This window comes from Drosophila arizonae, chromosome 5 (genome assembly GCF_054131065.1).
Source record: "Drosophila arizonae isolate 15081-1271.41 chromosome 5, UAZ_ARI_1.0, whole genome shotgun sequence".
Classification (NCBI taxonomy): domain Eukaryota; kingdom Metazoa; phylum Arthropoda; class Insecta; order Diptera; family Drosophilidae; genus Drosophila; species Drosophila arizonae.
Window position 1 is genome coordinate 11084541 of NC_142925.1, and position 16419 is coordinate 11100959.

General features: G+C 40.7%; 8 protein-coding genes across 13 annotated transcripts in view; 3 read left to right on the top strand and 5 right to left on the bottom strand.

Moving 5' to 3' along the window:
• Window positions 1-154: 154 nt before the first annotated feature.
• Window positions 155-3351, bottom strand: ClC-b (chloride channel protein 7). Its single transcript, XM_018009595.2, has 9 exons — window positions 3124-3351; window positions 2893-3036; window positions 2621-2822; window positions 1599-2567; window positions 1372-1541; window positions 930-1316; window positions 708-866; window positions 550-633; window positions 155-484 (listed from the first exon to the last, which is right to left on the bottom strand). Exons 1-9 carry the CDS (start codon window positions 3349-3351, stop codon window positions 362-364), a joined length of 2466 nt encoding a protein of 821 aa, XP_017865084.1. The 3' UTR covers window positions 155-361.
• A 145-nt stretch (window positions 3352-3496) lies between these two features.
• On the bottom strand, window positions 3497-5381 carry stil (chromatin-associated protein stand still). The gene is made up of 4 exons (XM_089471289.1): window positions 4974-5381; window positions 4627-4899; window positions 4088-4297; window positions 3497-4031 (listed from the first exon to the last, which is right to left on the bottom strand). Exons 1-4 carry the CDS (start codon window positions 5202-5204, stop codon window positions 3585-3587), a joined length of 1161 nt encoding a protein of 386 aa, XP_089327415.1. The 5' UTR covers window positions 5205-5381; the 3' UTR covers window positions 3497-3584.
• Window positions 5382-5636: 255 nt separating this feature from the next.
• On the top strand, window positions 5637-6433 carry Ak6 (adenylate kinase isoenzyme 6). The gene is made up of 3 exons (XM_018009610.2): window positions 5637-5784; window positions 5841-5992; window positions 6048-6433. Exons 1-3 carry the CDS (start codon window positions 5748-5750, stop codon window positions 6375-6377), a joined length of 519 nt encoding a protein of 172 aa, XP_017865099.1. The 5' UTR covers window positions 5637-5747; the 3' UTR covers window positions 6378-6433.
• Window positions 6434-6449: 16 nt separating this feature from the next.
• Window positions 6450-9842, bottom strand: Cyp301a1 (Probable cytochrome P450 301a1, mitochondrial). Of its 2 annotated transcripts, none has more exons than XM_018009598.2 (8): window positions 9505-9842; window positions 8277-8427; window positions 7987-8099; window positions 7725-7918; window positions 7464-7665; window positions 7241-7406; window positions 6926-7180; window positions 6450-6870 (listed from the first exon to the last, which is right to left on the bottom strand). In XM_018009598.2, the coding sequence occupies exons 1-8, from the start codon at window positions 9840-9842 to the stop codon at window positions 6556-6558; spliced, it is 1734 nt and encodes a 577-aa protein (XP_017865087.1). In that variant the 3' UTR covers window positions 6450-6555. The 2 variants fall into 2 exon arrangements, with proteins under 2 accessions (XP_017865087.1, XP_089327414.1); XM_089471288.1 differs by lacking the exon at window positions 9505-9842 and adding an exon at window positions 8484-8623.
• Window positions 9843-11308: 1466 nt separating this feature from the next.
• Window positions 11309-12111, top strand: LOC108614910 (uncharacterized). The gene is made up of 3 exons (XM_018009128.2): window positions 11309-11543; window positions 11720-11890; window positions 11962-12111. The coding sequence occupies exons 1-3, from the start codon at window positions 11316-11318 to the stop codon at window positions 12109-12111; spliced, it is 549 nt and encodes a 182-aa protein (XP_017864617.1). The 5' UTR covers window positions 11309-11315.
• Window positions 12112-12665: 554 nt separating this feature from the next.
• Window positions 12666-13435, top strand: LOC108614911 (uncharacterized). Its single transcript, XM_018009129.2, has 3 exons — window positions 12666-12881; window positions 13015-13182; window positions 13266-13435. Exons 1-3 carry the CDS (start codon window positions 12666-12668, stop codon window positions 13326-13328), a joined length of 447 nt encoding a protein of 148 aa, XP_017864618.1. The 3' UTR covers window positions 13329-13435.
• A 214-nt stretch (window positions 13436-13649) lies between these two features.
• Window positions 13650-16419, bottom strand: part of fra (neogenin protein frazzled) — a 46256-nt gene continuing 43486 nt past the window's right edge. For 3 of the 5 annotated variants that reach the window (XM_018009591.2, XM_018009590.2, XM_018009588.2), the window contains exons 7-10: window positions 16162-16409; window positions 15912-16095; window positions 14808-14968; window positions 13650-14743 (exon numbers count right to left, since the gene is read on the bottom strand). In XM_018009591.2, coding sequence (XP_017865080.1) covers window positions 14514-14743; window positions 14808-14968; window positions 15912-16095; window positions 16162-16409 — 823 coding nt within the window. In that variant the 3' untranslated portion in view covers window positions 13650-14513. The remainder of the gene's footprint in view (window positions 14744-14807; window positions 14969-15911; window positions 16096-16161; window positions 16410-16419) is intronic. The other 2 variants (XM_018009592.2, XM_018009589.2) reach the window with 1 other exon arrangement.
• On the bottom strand, window positions 14994-15902 carry LOC108615255 (uncharacterized). Its single transcript, XM_018009614.2, has one exon. The coding sequence runs from the start codon at window positions 15504-15506 to the stop codon at window positions 15117-15119; it is 390 nt and encodes a 129-aa protein (XP_017865103.1). The 5' UTR covers window positions 15507-15902; the 3' UTR covers window positions 14994-15116.

Consider the following 16419-nt stretch of genomic DNA (forward strand, 5'->3'; position numbering starts at 1 on the left):
CATAATCTCGCTTTTACTCACGGTCATACAAGCACGCCTCCCTTAGCATTCGAATTGCACATACACATGTACAAGTAGACGCCCTCAATATTGGCGTGAAACACTTGCACTTGCAACTCACGCACACACACACTTATCAATAATAACACTATGGTTGGTGATAATACGTAATTATTTGAGCTGTGTGTCTTAATATCATTTTAAGACTATTAAATACATATAAAAGTTGATCAGTTACAAACATTTGTATAAAAAGTATCTAATTTTTACATAATTACACTTTTACACTTAACCAAATTCGTTACATATTAAAAAACTTGTGTGATGTACGCTTAAAAACGATAATGACTTATATCCCAGATCATTTATATATGAAATCACGACGCGTAATAATGCCTTCAATACGGTTCTCATTGTTGATCACTAGCAAATGGCGCAGACCCAAGGCCCGAAAGATATTGAATATCCTGGGCACCGAATCATACTGTAAATATAATAATATATTAAATTGAATAACTATATATAAGTTTATAGATCACTGGTACGGACCGTATTGACGCGCACGGGCGATGGATTCATAAACATGGACAGATCAACCGTATAATTAAATTTTCGATCCAAGGGTTTCACACTCTAAAAGATTGAAACACATTCAAAATTACTTTTAATAGGAGATCAATAGATAATATGTAGATAAATCTGCTTACTTGAATGGAAGGATATCGGGGATAAACATCTCGGAATGTTTGTATTGTGGTCTCCTGCTGCCAGAACCGTTGATTCTCCACGTAGAGCGACTTGAGCAAGATGACAATTAGTTGCGACCTCAAGATAATGCCACAGACACGTCCCTCAGAGCGACGATCCTGAAAGGCAGCAAAAATTGGATTTGATCTAAGATCTAACCATTGGGGTTAACAGTAGCTTACGCCCTCAACATCATCTACAACAGGAAATCCATTGTGATTGCATTTATGGAGCACTTCATAGATGTAATGTGCACGATCGCGCAATTTGATGCAGACTACCGGCTTGCTAAGGATCGCTTGGGCAGTTAGTCCCTTGTATTGGGGCAGTGGTTCCCAGGGAAGCATGGGCACATGATTCACCTCGATGACGGTGTCGTAGATGCCATCATTGAAGTAGTCGCCCACCCATTTGGCGCTAATTAGCGCTATGATCAGTGGAAAGAAGAAGGACGTCTCCACGCCTGTAGTTTCCATCAGAATAACGGACAGGCTGATGGTCATGCGTAGAACGCCACCCAAGTTAGCAGCGGCTCCAATGAGGGCGTATTTGCCGGGATGCAGAAATTGCTGCAGAATATTCAGATATAGATTCAGCATTTACATCAGGAAAAATATAACTTACTGCTTCAGGGAACATATAGAAGAGCAGCATGGCCACAAGCCGACCCCAAGCAGCGCCCACTAGAGCCGTGGGAATAAACACACCCAAGGACACATTCAGCCCAAATGTGGAGCACGATAATAAGTAATAGACAATTGTGAAAACAGCCAGTGTAAGGATTTTATGAGAGCCTGAAAGAAAACAAGAAAATTAGTTAAAGCGTTTGAAAGTCAATCGGAACAGCTCACCTGGTGGATCGTGGAAAAGCGCACGTACTGTAGCCTCTGGCGTTTGGAACCAGAGCGCCGCCACGGCATTATATTCGTTATCCTCGCAGAAGAGCTGCACAGGATGTATCGTGGGATCATTGCCCAGAGGGCGACAGTCATTGATGTAGTAAATCATGGCGCAGGCCAAGGTAACGCCCAATATAGCAACCAGCACAGCTTCACACACTTTACCAGCTCGCCAGGGCACAAAGCGGCTGCGAAATTTGTTGATTTGTGTATTCAAAAAGTTCCAGGCAGCTCCCATTAGACCGCCCATCACGCCCAGCAGCATGAACAGCGGCAGCTCGAAATACTCAAAGGTCAGCGGATGATCGAACTTGCCCAAATTGAAGAGACCCGTAAATGTCAAACCGCTTACACCATGATAAGCAGAGAGCACAATGTTTAGTGTGAACGAACTGATGATGGAGGCGATGAGCGTGCGCCAAATGAGATTCTGATTCCAGAAGCTGGCCGCCTCCTCCAACGAGAAGAGCATGCCGCCGATGGGCGCACCGAAAGCAGCCGAGACGCCCGCCGCAGCGCCGCCCAGCACAAAGTCTCGCTTCTCGTGGTCATCGCGAAAGGCCTTAAAGATGTGAAAGTCCTTGACAAATGTGGTGCTCTTGCCCTGGGATATGCCTGCGGCCACAACAGCGCCAGCATGTATCATCGGTCCCTCCTTGCCGCCAGCCAGACCGCCCACCACAGAAGTAATGACACCGATAGACTTCACGGCTAGCGTCTTCACTCGTACGATTCGGGGTATCTTCACACCATTCAAATAGCTCTTGACTTGGGGTATGCCACTGCCGGCGGTAATGGGTTCAATGTAGGTGACCATTCCGGCCCCAATGGCCACTGGCACGGCACTGAGCAGTAGCCACCATAAATAGGGTAGAGCCAGATCGCCTCCGCTTTTATTCACAGTTACATTATCGTCGACAGCTAAACGAGAATAGAGTGAGATGATTCAATATAACCGAGCGCTGTTCACATACATGACTTGAGGAAGTTGTACTTCAATTCCGAGAGCTCCTCGATGACAATATCAATGGTGCACGCAATTACAGCAGTTATAATGCCGATTAGTATAAATATGATCCACCGTATGATATGGGTGCGCAGCGAGAATCGATCCCTTAACCGGCTCAATTGCTCATCTTGAAAGAGCTTATTCTCACACACGTCATAGTCCAGGCTCTTTACGGAAATTTGTATGCAAATTTAGATTAGATTTATACTGATAAAATTAATAATTAATATATATTACCTCATATTGCGTTTGCTCTTGTTGCGAAACTCCAGCTAACGATGCTGCCGTACGCGAGCGTACATGAAAAATGGGCTCGGAATTTTCATTTCTATTTGCAATCCCATTAGCACTGATATGGCCCGCATCATAGTCAATGCTCTCCTTTAGAATATGTATACATTTTATTTATTATTGCATGAGTCACTCCATGGGGGTAACGCTATTTCAATCGCAATAGTTTATGCTTACAAATGTGGGCGGAGCTTCAGACTCATGCTCTGCGTCCATGGTTAATAAGGATGGGACGTCTTCCTTCTGTTGGGAATTCCCCGTTTCCCCAATTGGTTGACAGTAACTTGTAGAAGGCTCTTCTGTACTTTCTGGGCTCGTTGCTGTATCCAAAATCTTAATATTATCATCATCATCGTCGCTTGATAGATCATCATTCAGATCGATTAGTTTCTTTTTATCAGCCATATTAAATACTATTAAATCTAACACAAACACCTATAGCAAACAAAAAAACGAAGTCGTATCTAATGTTCAGAGACAATCTGTTTTATTGCCGCACACACAAATGTTTCGATTACTGCTAACAATCGAATACGTAACTAGTTCAATGTTCTTTGGAACAAAAATATACCAAAAGTATGTTATTTTATTTAGCATATGAATTACATGGAATGGCAAAATGTGCGCCGTTATTATTTTTACGAGGACGATTCGAAATTAAAATTAGGATGGAGAAACTGAAATTTAGCCACGTCGAACAATAAACGTTTACGCTCGATTTCATTTCGTGCCTGCAGCTCATCCTTAATATCGGCCAAAGTGTTGTCAATGCGCATCAAAATATCGCGTGGAGGTCCGTTAACGAATGGAGTTAATTCCTGTCCGCGCGATACGCCAATTTGTACATTCTGCACCTCCTGGGTGAAGCGTCCATGCTCCATGTCATCGCTTTGCATTGATGAACTTCTGCTGAGATCGATCGCCTCCGGCTGATCATATAGAGCCTGTGGCTGCTGCTCCGGCTTAATCGCATTGATAGCAAGCATGCGCGGTATACTGACCATGGCTGGAAAGTCGATAGCATGTCTGATCTGAGGACTCGGCACAAATGTGGGGCTTAACATTGTTGAACTTAAAGTTGATGGCTACAAAATAGCATAGTTGATAGTCAGTGTAGTGTAAATTTTTATAGTTTACTTACGCTTTGCACACCTTGAATATGATTATTATTGTGAATTGAATTATGATTATTATTATTAGGAGTTGAATTATTATTATTAGGCGTTGAATTATTATTATCTTGCGTTGAATTAATATTATTGTTATTATTATTGTCTTGATTTGAGGCCGTAACGGATAATTTTTCAGAACTTTGGCTATTGTCCGTCGACGAGTCGCTGATTGAGATTGACTTAAAAATGAGACAAATAGAGTGTAAAAATGCTATTTAGTATGTACATACACACATAATATATACATATATCCACGCACACATGCATACGGAATTACTACACTATTTCTCATTCAAGTATGTGCTTGTAACAGATACATACATACATATGTTTGTTTGGAGTGTGCGTTACACTCTATCTTTTCATTTACATATGTATTAATATAAATATATGTATAAGTGAATTTCTAACGGTACATGGCTGCACTAACACTGTGATCTCACTCGCTCTTCATATCGTTTACGCAGTTAAACAAAGACAAAACATTTTTTTTGTTAGGTTTTCTTACTGTTCGTATGGCCGCTGCTTCCTCCTGTTCGTGATGCTCTTGCTTATGTCGTTGAAATACCGTTTTAATTTTTAGCTCGTGTGTCTCTGTGCTGTTTGGCACTTCTATTGACGAGCCGTCGGTAATTGCAGCTAAAGCTGAAATAGCGACCGACGATGTGGATTTTTTGCGACATTTAGCAATGCGTCGGTTTTTCATAATGCGATCCCGCCGTTCTACCAATGCTGCAACCTTCATTTCATGCAATTTGCCCAGCAAAGATGCATGCCTCCGCTATTAAATATTTGCAATAAAATTTGTACACTTGTTTACTTAGCTTTGGTCTGCTCTTGTATCTCTCGGCCTACCTTGATATGCATGTGAAAATTTCCCGTAGAACGTACACTGCCCCGATATATTCGATCCGGCGGACAAGAACAACACTTGACGGTCACATTGTCCCCAATCTGACTTTCAATGCGATAAAGCTCACCGTTTAATATATAGGGTACATGCTGACGGCGTTCTGGATCTATTTTCACTTCGCTTAGATTTGAGCCTGGCTTCTCGGCTTCTTCAAGTTCCTCTGTTTTTGGCATTTCATATAAAAAATACCATCAAGCTAAGAAAAAAGCGATCCGCCGCCTACGAGCTACCGAATTAAATTGAACTTTTGCTATCCCAGTTCTGTAGATGTATGTGAGTGATGAAAAGGGAAAGAGAGCTCTCAGAAACTAGATACATACGCACATGCATCTGTGACTAATAAGTGCTGTTAAAGAGGAATTCAAAATAATGTCAGAAGTAGAGCAAAGCGCATACAAATACATAGCTTTGACAGGCAATGTCACTATTCAACTAGTAGTTAATTTAAATAAATTAGTAAGTTTAGTATTTATATGTGTTTTAAATAATTATAGTCATTTAACATCGAATTTGTTAACAACTTTGATTACAATCAGGTGCAAAAGGGTAAAAGCTCAAGTTCATTTTATTTGTAGCTCAAATGCTTACGATTTGCGCGCTGTATATTTATAATTTACTCGGTTTGTTATCGATAAGTTGGTATCGGTATGCTGCAGCCCTGGCTATCTCACGTTTTTAATTTTCTCATTTTTTTGTTGTAGCATAAACAATCAGAAATGACGGAAATAGGCAAGCCTAATATATTAATAACAGGTAATGACTATTGTTTAGCTACATAAAGTAAATAACACAAAGTTATTAATGCGCAGGCACACCCGGAGCCGGTAAATCATATTTGTGCCAACGTCTGGCCGAGCAATTGAAGTTTACTTGGTTGGATTGTTCGAAAATTGCAAAGGAAAAGAATTTCATTGAGGAATATGATGAAGAATACGACTGCCCCATACTTGATGAGGATAAGGTATATGCACATATAAATTAATAATTGTAGCTAATGCAGTTTTACTTCGTTGTAGCTCATGGACTATCTGGAGCCGCTGATGACAAAGGGCGGCAACATTGTCGAATATCATGGCTGTGATTTCTTTCCCGAGCGTTGGTTCCATGCCGTCTTCGTTGTTAGCTGTCCCAATAAAACGTTATACGACAGGCTCAAGGAGCGCAACTACAATGAGAAGAAGCTAACGTCCAATATACAATGTGAAATATTTGGCACAATCTTGGAAGAAGCGCGAGAATCGTACAAATCGGGCATTGTGTACGAGCTCAAGGGAGAAACCAAAGCAGATGGCGAGCGGAGCATAAAAACGGTTAGGAATTGGTATAACACGTGGAAGCGCAAGTAAATACGAGGTGTTAAATACTAAAAATCTATTCATAGTAAAAAAAATTCAAGAATTAATCACAGTTTAAACACATCAGTATGGATAGCAGGGCCTCTTTATTTTGACTCCCAAAAGGTATATATTTTACATATGAAAAAATCTTAAAGTACACAGATATAGAAAGGAGTAATAACAACAACTAGATACGCGTCATTTTGAAGCGCAGCGGACCATCCGGCGCATACATGAAGGTCACCGCATAGTCCAATGGCGCATGATTGTATTCTAGTTTGTAGTTGCGCAGAAGCTTGGCCAGCAATATTTGCATTTCCAAATCAGCGAAGCGACGGCCCAGACACATGCGTGCTCCATAGCCGTAGGGTAATGAGGCAAATGGATGGAGTTTGCCAGGAGTACCACCCTGATGCTCTTTCAGCCAGCGCTCGGGCCGGAACGTGGCTGCATCTGTGACATATTCCTCCATGTTGCCAGTGACAATTGTGGGGAATACGGCCTGGAATTCAAATGCTATATTTTGTAGAATATAAATTATATCGGATTAGACATACCTGTACGCCCTTGGGAACCTGGTAGCCGCATATAACGCTGTCCTCTTGCAGTGTGCGTCCATTCCCTATAACCGTGCTGTACATACGGAAGACCTCCTTGATGAATGCCTTTAGGTGGTGCATTTGGTCTAGCAGTGGAATCGTTAGTGGGGTCTTGGCATCCGGCAGCAGGCGCTTCAGCTCTTCGTGCACTTTCTGCTGCTCCATGGGCCGCGTGGCCAATTGGTATAGAATGGAGCACACGGCCATCGAAATCTGTGAGATGAAATACATTTTAGTTTGGCTGGATAGATAAGGATCTACTCCTCCACTTACTGTGTCAATGCCCACGAGTATCAGATCCAATGCCATAATAGTGGCTATCTTTTCATCCTTCTCCGACATAATGACCTTCTCCAGCAGCGACGGCTCGCCTGCTCGTTGACTGGGATCCTGTGTCTTCAAGCGCTCTGTTGCGCTTTGTATATACTTCATGCAAACGCTGCAGATGGATAAAAAGGATTAGCGTATTTTGAGCTTGCTTGGCCTGGATACTAACCCCACAAAGAAGTTCATGTTCTTCACATAACGCGTCCACAGTGGAGTGGGGAAGTAGCGCCAGTATGGCGCCTTCAGTTCCAGCGTGGCCACGTTCCGTAGAGCATATTTGGCTGCATCGATGATTTGCTGGGGCTCCGAATCTGGCGTCAGGTTATGCTCCAAGCAGCCTAGCCGCGTGTCTAGAGCCACACGACCAATGCCTGTGAAAGGTAGAAGTTGATGTCATCTGGGAGGGATCTTTTTATTCGGAGACACTCACACTCCAAGGACCATTTGTGGATTTCATTGTCAAAGTCAGCTGGCAGCTCCTCGTTACCATCCAACAGCTGTTCGCAACGTACCAAAAAGTCCTCCGTAATCACCTCCAGCGGCTGCAGATAGCGTCTAATGGTCGACAACTGCAGCACAGGCTTCTGCACACGCGATCGGAACTGACGCCATGGCTCGCCGTGACTATTTAAGATCAGGTTGGTATCACTATATATATACTTATATATATATATGTTTATAGGTATTCTTACACGCCCACAACGCCGCCAAGTTCGCCAAAGAAATCCTTGCGCACGACGCTTTTGTATTTGACCAGACTGGGCATCGAGGGCCGGAAAGGCGTGGGTCCTTCACTGCGGTAGCACTGCAATCATTTAATCTTTATTAATATTTACTCAGGCATTGAAGTTGTTGGCGGAAATTTGCTGCCCGTACGTCACAAATTATGCTGTACTTGAAGTCGCGCTGCTTTGTTGCCTCGGTGCCCAGTCGAGCGTGTAAGCAAGCTTAGTTTTGGTAGTGTGTGTCTACCTGTGCATACCTTTTCAATTTCATCAGCATCGTAGATGAAGAGCAGATCGGGCCTGCCTATAAGACCGGAGAAACGTACTATGCGTCCGTATCTGTCGTGCAGCAGCGAGGAGATTTTGGCCACATCCGATATGGTGTACTGGCCAATAATTGGCATAAGGCTGTCAAGGTGAAGAGTAGATAATTGAAATAACATACATATGTGTGTATTGTATACCGAAATTGCGTTTTAAATGTCAAAAGTGAATATACAGGTATCAAACCGGTAGCTTATATAATTTATTGTCGTTAGATTCTCATTTCTTAATTTGCGATATGTATATCTTTTGCATTAATTTGGCAAAAATCCTCAGGTTTAATTTATCTTAGTAAATTTAAATTGATGAGCAACAGGCTGTTAATTTACTCCTTTAAGCTATCGATAATCTGTTCGATAAATTTCAATTGAACACGAAATGGCGATTCCTAGCTCAATTACTCTCTTGACATCACCAAGTGCAGTTTTTTGCACACATTCACAAACACACTCACATTGGGTTTTCGCATAGCTGTATAAACAAATACACAAGTCACTACTGTTTGCTTATTATTTTCAGCTTGCAACGAAAGATTCAAACATTTTGTCGACCTTGAAAATTGCGCTAATTGAACGCTAATCAAGAAGAAGCAGTTAACAGCAGCGCCGTATGTCTGTTGCTGCTGCTAACCAAATGCCCTGTTATAGCACTTATTGAACAGTGATTGGTAAGTGGCTGTAAATTGCTAAAGAGAGAGGAAGAGTGGGAGATCGATGGCAGGGAAGTTGGATAAAAGCAGAAGAATTCGCAAAATGTTGGTGTTAGGTATTTGTGTGTGGCATAATGGCCGTTAGGGTGGGGAGCGAGGAAACCCGTTTGGTCATGGTCAGTGAAATGATGTATGCTTACAAGCAAAAATCAACACTTGAACACGATTATCATCATTGGCTACGCAGACACGCACAAGCATACACATACACACGTATTCACATATTCATTCATGATATTCATGATTCAACAGTAATTGGGTCAAGAGAAACAAGCGAAATACAAAACAAAAGAACTGCAAACTCTCTCTCATTCCATCTCCCCCTCTCTCTTTGGCTATCGCTTTGTATTTGTTGGAAGTGCATTGGTTTGATCGCATTGCAGGCTATTCATTGAAAGTGAAAGCAACTTGGTCGAAACTTTGTTTTTTTCATTTTGTTCATTATTACGAACCGCCAGGTGTTGCCCAGTATGGGTATTGGCTTTGGTCCTGGTATTTCATTGTAGGGCAATGCATTCTGCCACTCGGCTGTGGCATGAATTCGTGCTGCTGGCTCCTGCTCTAGACCCAAATGTGGACAGACTGCTGCAGGTCCAGCTGATGTTGCTGCTTCTGCGGCTGCTGCCGAGTTCTCGCGTTGTTGTTGCTGTCCATCCAGGCGACGCTGTCGTTGCTCTCCTTGCAGCAACGGTGCCTGAACGCCAGCAATTTTTGATGCAGTCCGTCTGAAAGCAGGCGTGGCACAGTTTGTCGCTTTGGCACGCCAAATACATTTGGGCAGTGAATTCATTGTTTGCGCTCACAAAAGCTTTGACGTATTTAAAATTCCAATCAGATTTCACTCGTTTGCCGTTGATTTCAAATTGCTTAATGTTTTCTTTGACGTTGTCACACACACACACACATACACACACGCACAAACGCAGCTATTTAAAGCTGTCCATGGGCAAGGCAAGAATAACAAGAATCGGTTCGCGTTTTGTCACGGTGACAACTTCAACTTCCGTCGGCCGTTGCACACTCGATGGCTGCCAGATATAAACTAGTTAAAAGCTAAGCTCGGCTCTTGGGCATCCGCCTGGACTGGGCTGGCAACATCGCTGCGTCGCGTCAGCTGCTTTCTAATGACTGCTGAAGTTAAAGCGCGTGTTCGCCAGCGCAAGCAGAAGCTTTGGCAGCATTGTATTGACTTGAAATGTTGCAGCAACATATAGGCAGATGCCATCTATAAACGAGAGAACTTGTTAGTCACTGTACTAATACGTGTTGTTTATCTTAAAGTCTAATTGGAACTAAATAATATGGCCTTTATTCCGATCAGTTGCGTATAATACAAATTATATTGCACATTGTATATATTTGGGTTTAATATATATTTTCTTTTCAATGTTAGCACATTAGGTATATAACAAATTACGCCGCTTTACTACAAATGCATATCATTACATGCACTCGCTCATTCGGAACTAAACATATTGTAATTAATTACAAATTCGTAGCATCAATTAAAATGAATTCACACAGAATGTGAAATATTTTCATATAAATTAGAACTATTCGTAGCCATAAGTTCGTTAAAAGCTTTCGTTGTTGTACGATTCCTCATTCGTGTTGCCAACAAGCCTGGCAACATTGTTGCGTGCAACATCTGCTTGAGAAGTGGTAATGTCAACACGCATGCGCAGTTTGTTCAAGGTTTTGCAACATTCTAGTTTTGGACTATGATGCAGAAACATTTTGGTAGTTGCTAATCAATTTGATATGTAAATAAATAATAATACAATATATTTATATGAACTTGGCTTATAGCAATAATAATAACCTTAATGATGTGGCCTTAATCTGGCATTAGCCTATAGAAGTAGTCTATGCTATAAATTAGCAACTTATAAAGAGTTCTCTTCTGTATACATCTATAATATTTCTATATCTTTAGTTTTTAATATATAGATGCTAATGTTAGGGAGGCTGTTTAAAATTACTTAAATTTTTGGAGGGATGCGTGTGCGTTGATCCGTTTTGCAGATAAGTTTAAATACAATATGTTATGTTAAATAAATCGCTATGCATGACTGCAGCATTTTGACTTGTTTTTATATATTATAAATATACAGTTCTGATATATAGATATATTCTGATATAATAAACAATTTTATGAGTCGCAACCGCCCATTCGGAACTAATGAACCGTCAACGGATAATAGATTATGATTTTAACTAAATATAAATTACGGATGGCTTCTGTTTCATTAGTAAACGAGTTATGAAGCCGATAACTGTGCCTTTGTTGTTCGCGGTGGTATTTGTGGTGCTCGCATCGATCGACTGCAAGCCTTGGAAATCCAAGTCTCGATTAACCAACCTCAAGTGCACCACTTATGATGAGAGTTTTGCCAAGTTCGAGAAGTGCAGGCTGAATGTCCTTGGCAGAGGCATTATTGCCGGCGATATATACATTACGTTGCTTAAATTGCCAATCAATAATATTCACGTGAGTTTCCAAATCAAAATAATGTTTGGGATTTGTTGGAGAGCATTTTTGTACAAAGATATGGTTGAAATAATGATAGGTAGGACATCAGATTGTCAATCGCGGATTGTTCTCATTTTGTGCTATTGACATTATGTAGATTTGGTATTTGCATTGCTATTACTAAATCATTGCAGATCAACTGGAGCATATGGCGTCGCTACAATACATACCAGCCCTTTCTGCATAATATCAGCTGCAATCTTTGCGAGCTTATAAGAAATGTAGAAAAAAAGGTTACGTTCGAGGTCTTGGTGCTGAAAGCCATACAGTTACACTCCAACTTGAACCACACGTGTCCATATAATGTGAGTAGAGTGTTGGGATATATGCACATAGAAGATATACAATTATACAATCCAAAAATTATTGATTCTAGCACGATATTATTGTGGACAAGTTGGTGTTCACGGACGAAATGCTGCATTCGTTGCCCCTGCCCCAAGGGGAGTACAAAATACAATTGCGGTTCATGGCTGCCAAAAAGTGGAAACTGATGGTCGAAGCGTTCATACTGCGAGATGAATAACGAATCGCAAAAAATAAATATAGTAACTGCATTATATTGCAAGACATTCACTAATAAAGGGTATAAAATGAATACATACATTTTGGAAATATTCATTGGAAATTATGATGCATATCAGCATGGCAACTACGATAAACTAGTTCATTTGCTTATCTATATTTATATCAGAACTTCTTAATTATAATAATAATACCATTGGCTGGTTATTCCCAAATTCTGATTCTAACTAAACAGTGTGACCTTCACCTAAAATCGTTTCCTTATCTTATTATAATCACACACATTGGCTTAAGAACGTTTTACCAATAGTTCTCATTAAAGAGTGGAAGCGAGAAAGAGTAAGATAGACAGTGAAAGAAAGAAAGGGAGAGCTGCAGTAATTGATTATAAATTTAGTGTATTTTCATAAGCTAGATTTAATGATAATTATTTTATTTTTTTCAACATTCATTCATTTAGTTCTCCAAGATCGACCATCCGGAACTAATTTATATATATTTTTTAGCATCGATCGACTCTAGTAATGTAGCCTCTATGTCATTAGTGATGAAGCTATGAAGCCGGCACCTGTGTCTTTGTCAATCGCGATAGTTCTTCTGATGCTCGCATCGGTAAACAGTCGAAGGTCCAGATTCACGAATCTCAAGTGCAGCAGTTTTGATCCCGAATTCGCGAAGTTTGAGAAGTGCAAACTGAAAGTCATTGGCAGAGGAGTTGTCTCTGCCAATGTATTTATATTAATGCTGAAGCTGCCGATTGATAATATATTCGTAAGTAATCCTTGGATTCTTCTGGCTATATAAGAATCTCTCTGTTTGCTATTAAATGTAATATAAAAATACGTGTACTTACTTTTATTTAGTTTTTATTCGTTATTTTATTGAATTTATTTTCTTTATATAGATCAACTGGAGCGGTTGGCGACGTTATAATAGCTTCCAGCCGTTTCTATACAATTCCACTTGCGATTTCTGTAATCTTTTAGCAGCTCGGAATAAAGTCTCATTCGAGTACATGGTGCTGGCAGCTATTCAATCGAGATCCAATGTTAATCATACTTGCCCCTACAATGTGAGTAGGGTATATAGTATACATCCTATTATATAGGAAGTAGATATCCTTTTTGAATATAGATCTCTGAATATCTCTCACAGCACAATATCATTGTGGATAACTTGGTGTTCGATGATGGGTTCCTGAAGACGCGAGATGAATAATGCCGATGATCGTAATTAATATGGCATTGGACCATTTTATACAATCTGTTCCATATTTATTACAAAAATTTGGTATCAAATAAAATGCAAACACAAATATCTGTGCATTTAAGTCGTGTTAAGATTTGAGATTATTGTGCATAGCAATTTGATGAAAATTTTAGATAAATTTCGTTCAACTGCCTTACAATAAATATGAAGATGCGGCAGACAAGTAGAATACAAACACTTTTAGGCATTGAATTTTGAACACATCAAAATACGATACAAAAGAGTCGGAATCCTTATATAGATATCATTACATATATATATGCGTACTCATATAGTTAGATAAATGCGTAAATGCTTGGCTGGCTTTACTAATGGATTACAGTCTAGAATGTATTATTTTAGCGGGCTTAAGCTAGGAGTTATAACAAATGAAAAGTGAAAGTAGGATAACGGAAAAATAAAATAATAAAATAAATGGCACGTCTCAAAGTTGAAAACTAAATGAATACAGAATGGACATAGGCTACATATACATATAAATCGAATGTCTTATGATTTCTTTTGATTTTAGATTATTTATAGATACTAGAAGAGACTTGGCTTAAACTATGCTTTCATTGTTGATGTCTTCATTAGTTTTTTGTTTTTATAGTTGTAGTTATGAATCAGTATATATGGAGTATATATATGTTTAAAAGTAGTTTCCATCAATAAATATTCCACTGGCTGTGCACAGCATTGGGAGGAGTTCCTTCACATGAATTGCTTTAAAATTAACTAGGCTATCATATACCTATGTATATATATATATATATATATATATATATATATATATATATATATATATATATATATATATATATATATATATATATATATATACCTATGTATATATATATATATATATATATATATATATATATATGTATGTATGTTCTGTATACGTATAATTATATGTGTATATGGCGTCGCTTGTATTTACAGTTCTATTCGTTCATATATCGCACATGCAACTAAAGGCTAAGCTAGAAACTAAAAAGAAACTATTTTAACTTAAAATCTGAAATTAAAAAACTAAAAGTCAACTAAAAACAAAACAATTAACATTCCGAATTGTTACTGCTGTTGTTGTTGTTCTTCTTCTTTTTGTTATCTAGAACCGAGCTAATACTTTTGGCCTTTTGGACTTCAGTGTTAACACTCGAACTCGTTGGCCGTAATGGCGCTCAGATCCTTCATTAGGCCCTCCAGATTGGCCATCTCTTGGTTCAGCTCCTCGGTGGATGTGCTGGGCGCCAGTCTTTGTATCTCATCGGTGGAATGCGCCACAGAGCCGCCGCTCTGCAATCGATTGGGCGTGGCTGCCGAAAATGAGGGCTTCTTGTATGGCGATTGATTCTGTGGACGTATTGTGACAGCAGGAGCTAGAGAGAGAGAGAGAGAGATGATGAATTAAAAGGAGTTAAGCGGGACTGATGCGCTACTTACTGTGCTTGGTAATGGGCGTGGCGCCGCCAGTGGGCGGCGGTCCCGGTACACTGAAACTCTTGAGCGGATGGCCACGCTTGGCGCTCTCGATGGTGGACACGCAGCCATTGCCAGCCGCGCCTGTGCCGCCCTGCGCCCCGCCCGTATAACCAGCATTGCCACTGCAGAGAAAGAAGCCAAATTCAATTAACCAATTTATACATTTGTTCTGTTTATCTGTTTATCTGTTTGTTTTTTTCTTTTTTTTTTTTTTTTATCAAGAGAGAAACATATCGAACGTATTACGCTGGGACATGAAAAACATTGGAACTATGGCTTCATGCGTCGTCGGCAATCTTTGCCCAAAAAGTGGAGGACGCGCGCCTGCTGTATCTGCTCCGCCTTGCGGGCCAGCTGAATGTACGGCATACGATCAGCCGTGGTCATGATGCGCCAGGCATGCGTTGCCACCTCGGTGACCGTTGCCGCGGTGCGCATTGTGTAGACGCCCTTCAGCTGATGGTTAATCAGAATCTCGTCCAGGCGAAACTTGTTCAGGAAATTGAGAAACGGCAAAGGCGATGCCATCAACAGCAGCTGCTGCTCCACATAGCCCGGCAACGTTCGATGGTCCAGCTGGAGCACACGATCAGTGGGGCCATGCACCAGATCGATCTGAACACTGGGATCGATGCGCCCCCAACGTGTTCGATTGCACATTCTTCTCTTCCTCAGCTTTTATTTGTGTATTTTTTTTTATAATTTTTTTCTTTTATTTTTTTTGGTTTATTTGTCTGCTTTTTAATTGCTTTTGGAGTTTTAAAGTCAACAGATCATAATGTGAAAGAATTTTTGGTATATAATTTACTAGAACAGATCGAAATATTAAAAAATCTAATCGTACAGCCTCCTACAGGTCCAAAAGGTTTGATAGAAATGATTAGATGTTTACGTAAATAAGAGAAGGAAAACAAAATGGAAGTTGATAGGAGACTGGAGCCTCCAAGCATAGATGGACTTGGGCTAACGAATACCTCTTTCAAGAAAATACTCTGCTTACAGAATTTCCTTATCGATACCAGAAAAACATATATTATCTTGGGCAGATCCTATTCCAGCACTTACCAGAAGTTGGCATCGTAGCCACCGTACGGATGCTCCGGCGTCTGGGCCAGCGAATTGTTCTGTGGCTGGGTGAGACTCTGCTGGGAGAGACCCGTGTCCATGGTCATGTGCGAGCGATTCTGATGATTGTATTGGGTGCGCGGATATTGAGGTCGCTCCATGGTTGAGTTCATTGAGGTGGCTGCTGGTTGGAAAACGAATGTGGCATGAGTATTGGGATGAAATGGGAGCTCCATTCGATTCGACTCACTCATGTAGCCGGCAACGTAGGATCGCTTGTCCAGGGAGTTGGTCACGTGCGGTGGCACCGGAGTGTCCACCTCGTATTCACTGTGCACCACAGAGCGGGGCAGGGTCAGGGCACCGCTGCTGGAGGCGTTGTCGCTGCAGACGGGCGTGGCAGAGTGCAGTCCCTTGTCAATGTTCTTCAGCTCCATTTGGTCATGATGTATCCATAGGTCTGGGGGCTTGGGCACGCCCACATTGTTCTTCTGATAGCTATTTAAGA

What these genes read in the sequence shown, in the direction of transcription:
- stil (XM_089471289.1), bottom strand. Translation starts at nt 5,204, where the DNA reads ATGCCAAAAACAGAGGAACTTGAAGAAGCCGAGAAGCCAGGCTCAAAT. An exon ending in AAGCAGCGGCCATACGAACA is followed by an intron (nt 4,298 to 4,626) that starts GTAAGAAAACCT and finishes CTCATTTTTAAG; the next exon opens with TCAATCTCAATCAGCGACTC. An exon ending in ATATTCAAGGTGTGCAAAGC is followed by an intron (nt 4,032 to 4,087) that starts GTAAGTAAACTA and finishes GCTATTTTGTAG; the next exon opens with CCATCAACTTTAAGTTCAAC.
- LOC108614911 (XM_018009129.2), top strand. Translation starts at nt 12,666, where the DNA reads ATGAAGCCGGCACCTGTGTCTTTGTCAATCGCGATAGTTCTTCTGATG. An exon ending in TGCCGATTGATAATATATTC is followed by an intron (nt 12,882 to 13,014) that starts GTAAGTAATCCT and finishes TTCTTTATATAG; the next exon opens with ATCAACTGGAGCGGTTGGCG. An exon ending in ATCATACTTGCCCCTACAAT is followed by an intron (nt 13,183 to 13,265) that starts GTGAGTAGGGTA and finishes TATCTCTCACAG; the next exon opens with CACAATATCATTGTGGATAA.
- ClC-b (XM_018009595.2), bottom strand. Translation starts at nt 3,351, where the DNA reads ATGGCTGATAAAAAGAAACTAATCGATCTGAATGATGATCTATCAAGC. An exon ending in TTGTAGATGATGTTGAGGGC is followed by an intron (nt 867 to 929) that starts GTAAGCTACTGT and finishes GCTGCCTTTCAG; the next exon opens with GATCGTCGCTCTGAGGGACG. An exon ending in CCCGATATCCTTCCATTCAA is followed by an intron (nt 634 to 707) that starts GTAAGCAGATTT and finishes TCAATCTTTTAG; the next exon opens with AGTGTGAAACCCTTGGATCG.
- Ak6 (XM_018009610.2), top strand. Translation starts at nt 5,748, where the DNA reads ATGACGGAAATAGGCAAGCCTAATATATTAATAACAG. An exon ending in GCCTAATATATTAATAACAG is followed by an intron (nt 5,785 to 5,840) that starts GTAATGACTATT and finishes ATTAATGCGCAG; the next exon opens with GCACACCCGGAGCCGGTAAA. An exon ending in CCATACTTGATGAGGATAAG is followed by an intron (nt 5,993 to 6,047) that starts GTATATGCACAT and finishes ACTTCGTTGTAG; the next exon opens with CTCATGGACTATCTGGAGCC.
- Cyp301a1 (XM_018009598.2), bottom strand. Translation starts at nt 9,842, where the DNA reads ATGAATTCACTGCCCAAATGTATTTGGCGTGCCAAAGCGACAAACTGT. An exon ending in ATACTGGGCAACACCTGGCG is followed by an intron (nt 8,428 to 9,504) that starts GTTCGTAATAAT and finishes TCACCTTGACAG; the next exon opens with CCTTATGCCAATTATTGGCC. An exon ending in AACATGAACTTCTTTGTGGG is followed by an intron (nt 7,407 to 7,463) that starts GTTAGTATCCAG and finishes ATCCATCTGCAG; the next exon opens with CGTTTGCATGAAGTATATAC.
- LOC108614910 (XM_018009128.2), top strand. Translation starts at nt 11,316, where the DNA reads ATGAAGCCGATAACTGTGCCTTTGTTGTTCGCGGTGGTATTTGTGGTG. An exon ending in TGCCAATCAATAATATTCAC is followed by an intron (nt 11,544 to 11,719) that starts GTGAGTTTCCAA and finishes AAATCATTGCAG; the next exon opens with ATCAACTGGAGCATATGGCG. An exon ending in ACCACACGTGTCCATATAAT is followed by an intron (nt 11,891 to 11,961) that starts GTGAGTAGAGTG and finishes TATTGATTCTAG; the next exon opens with CACGATATTATTGTGGACAA.
- LOC108615255 (XM_018009614.2), bottom strand. Translation starts at nt 15,506, where the DNA reads ATGTGCAATCGAACACGTTGGGGGCGCATCGATCCCAGTGTTCAGATC.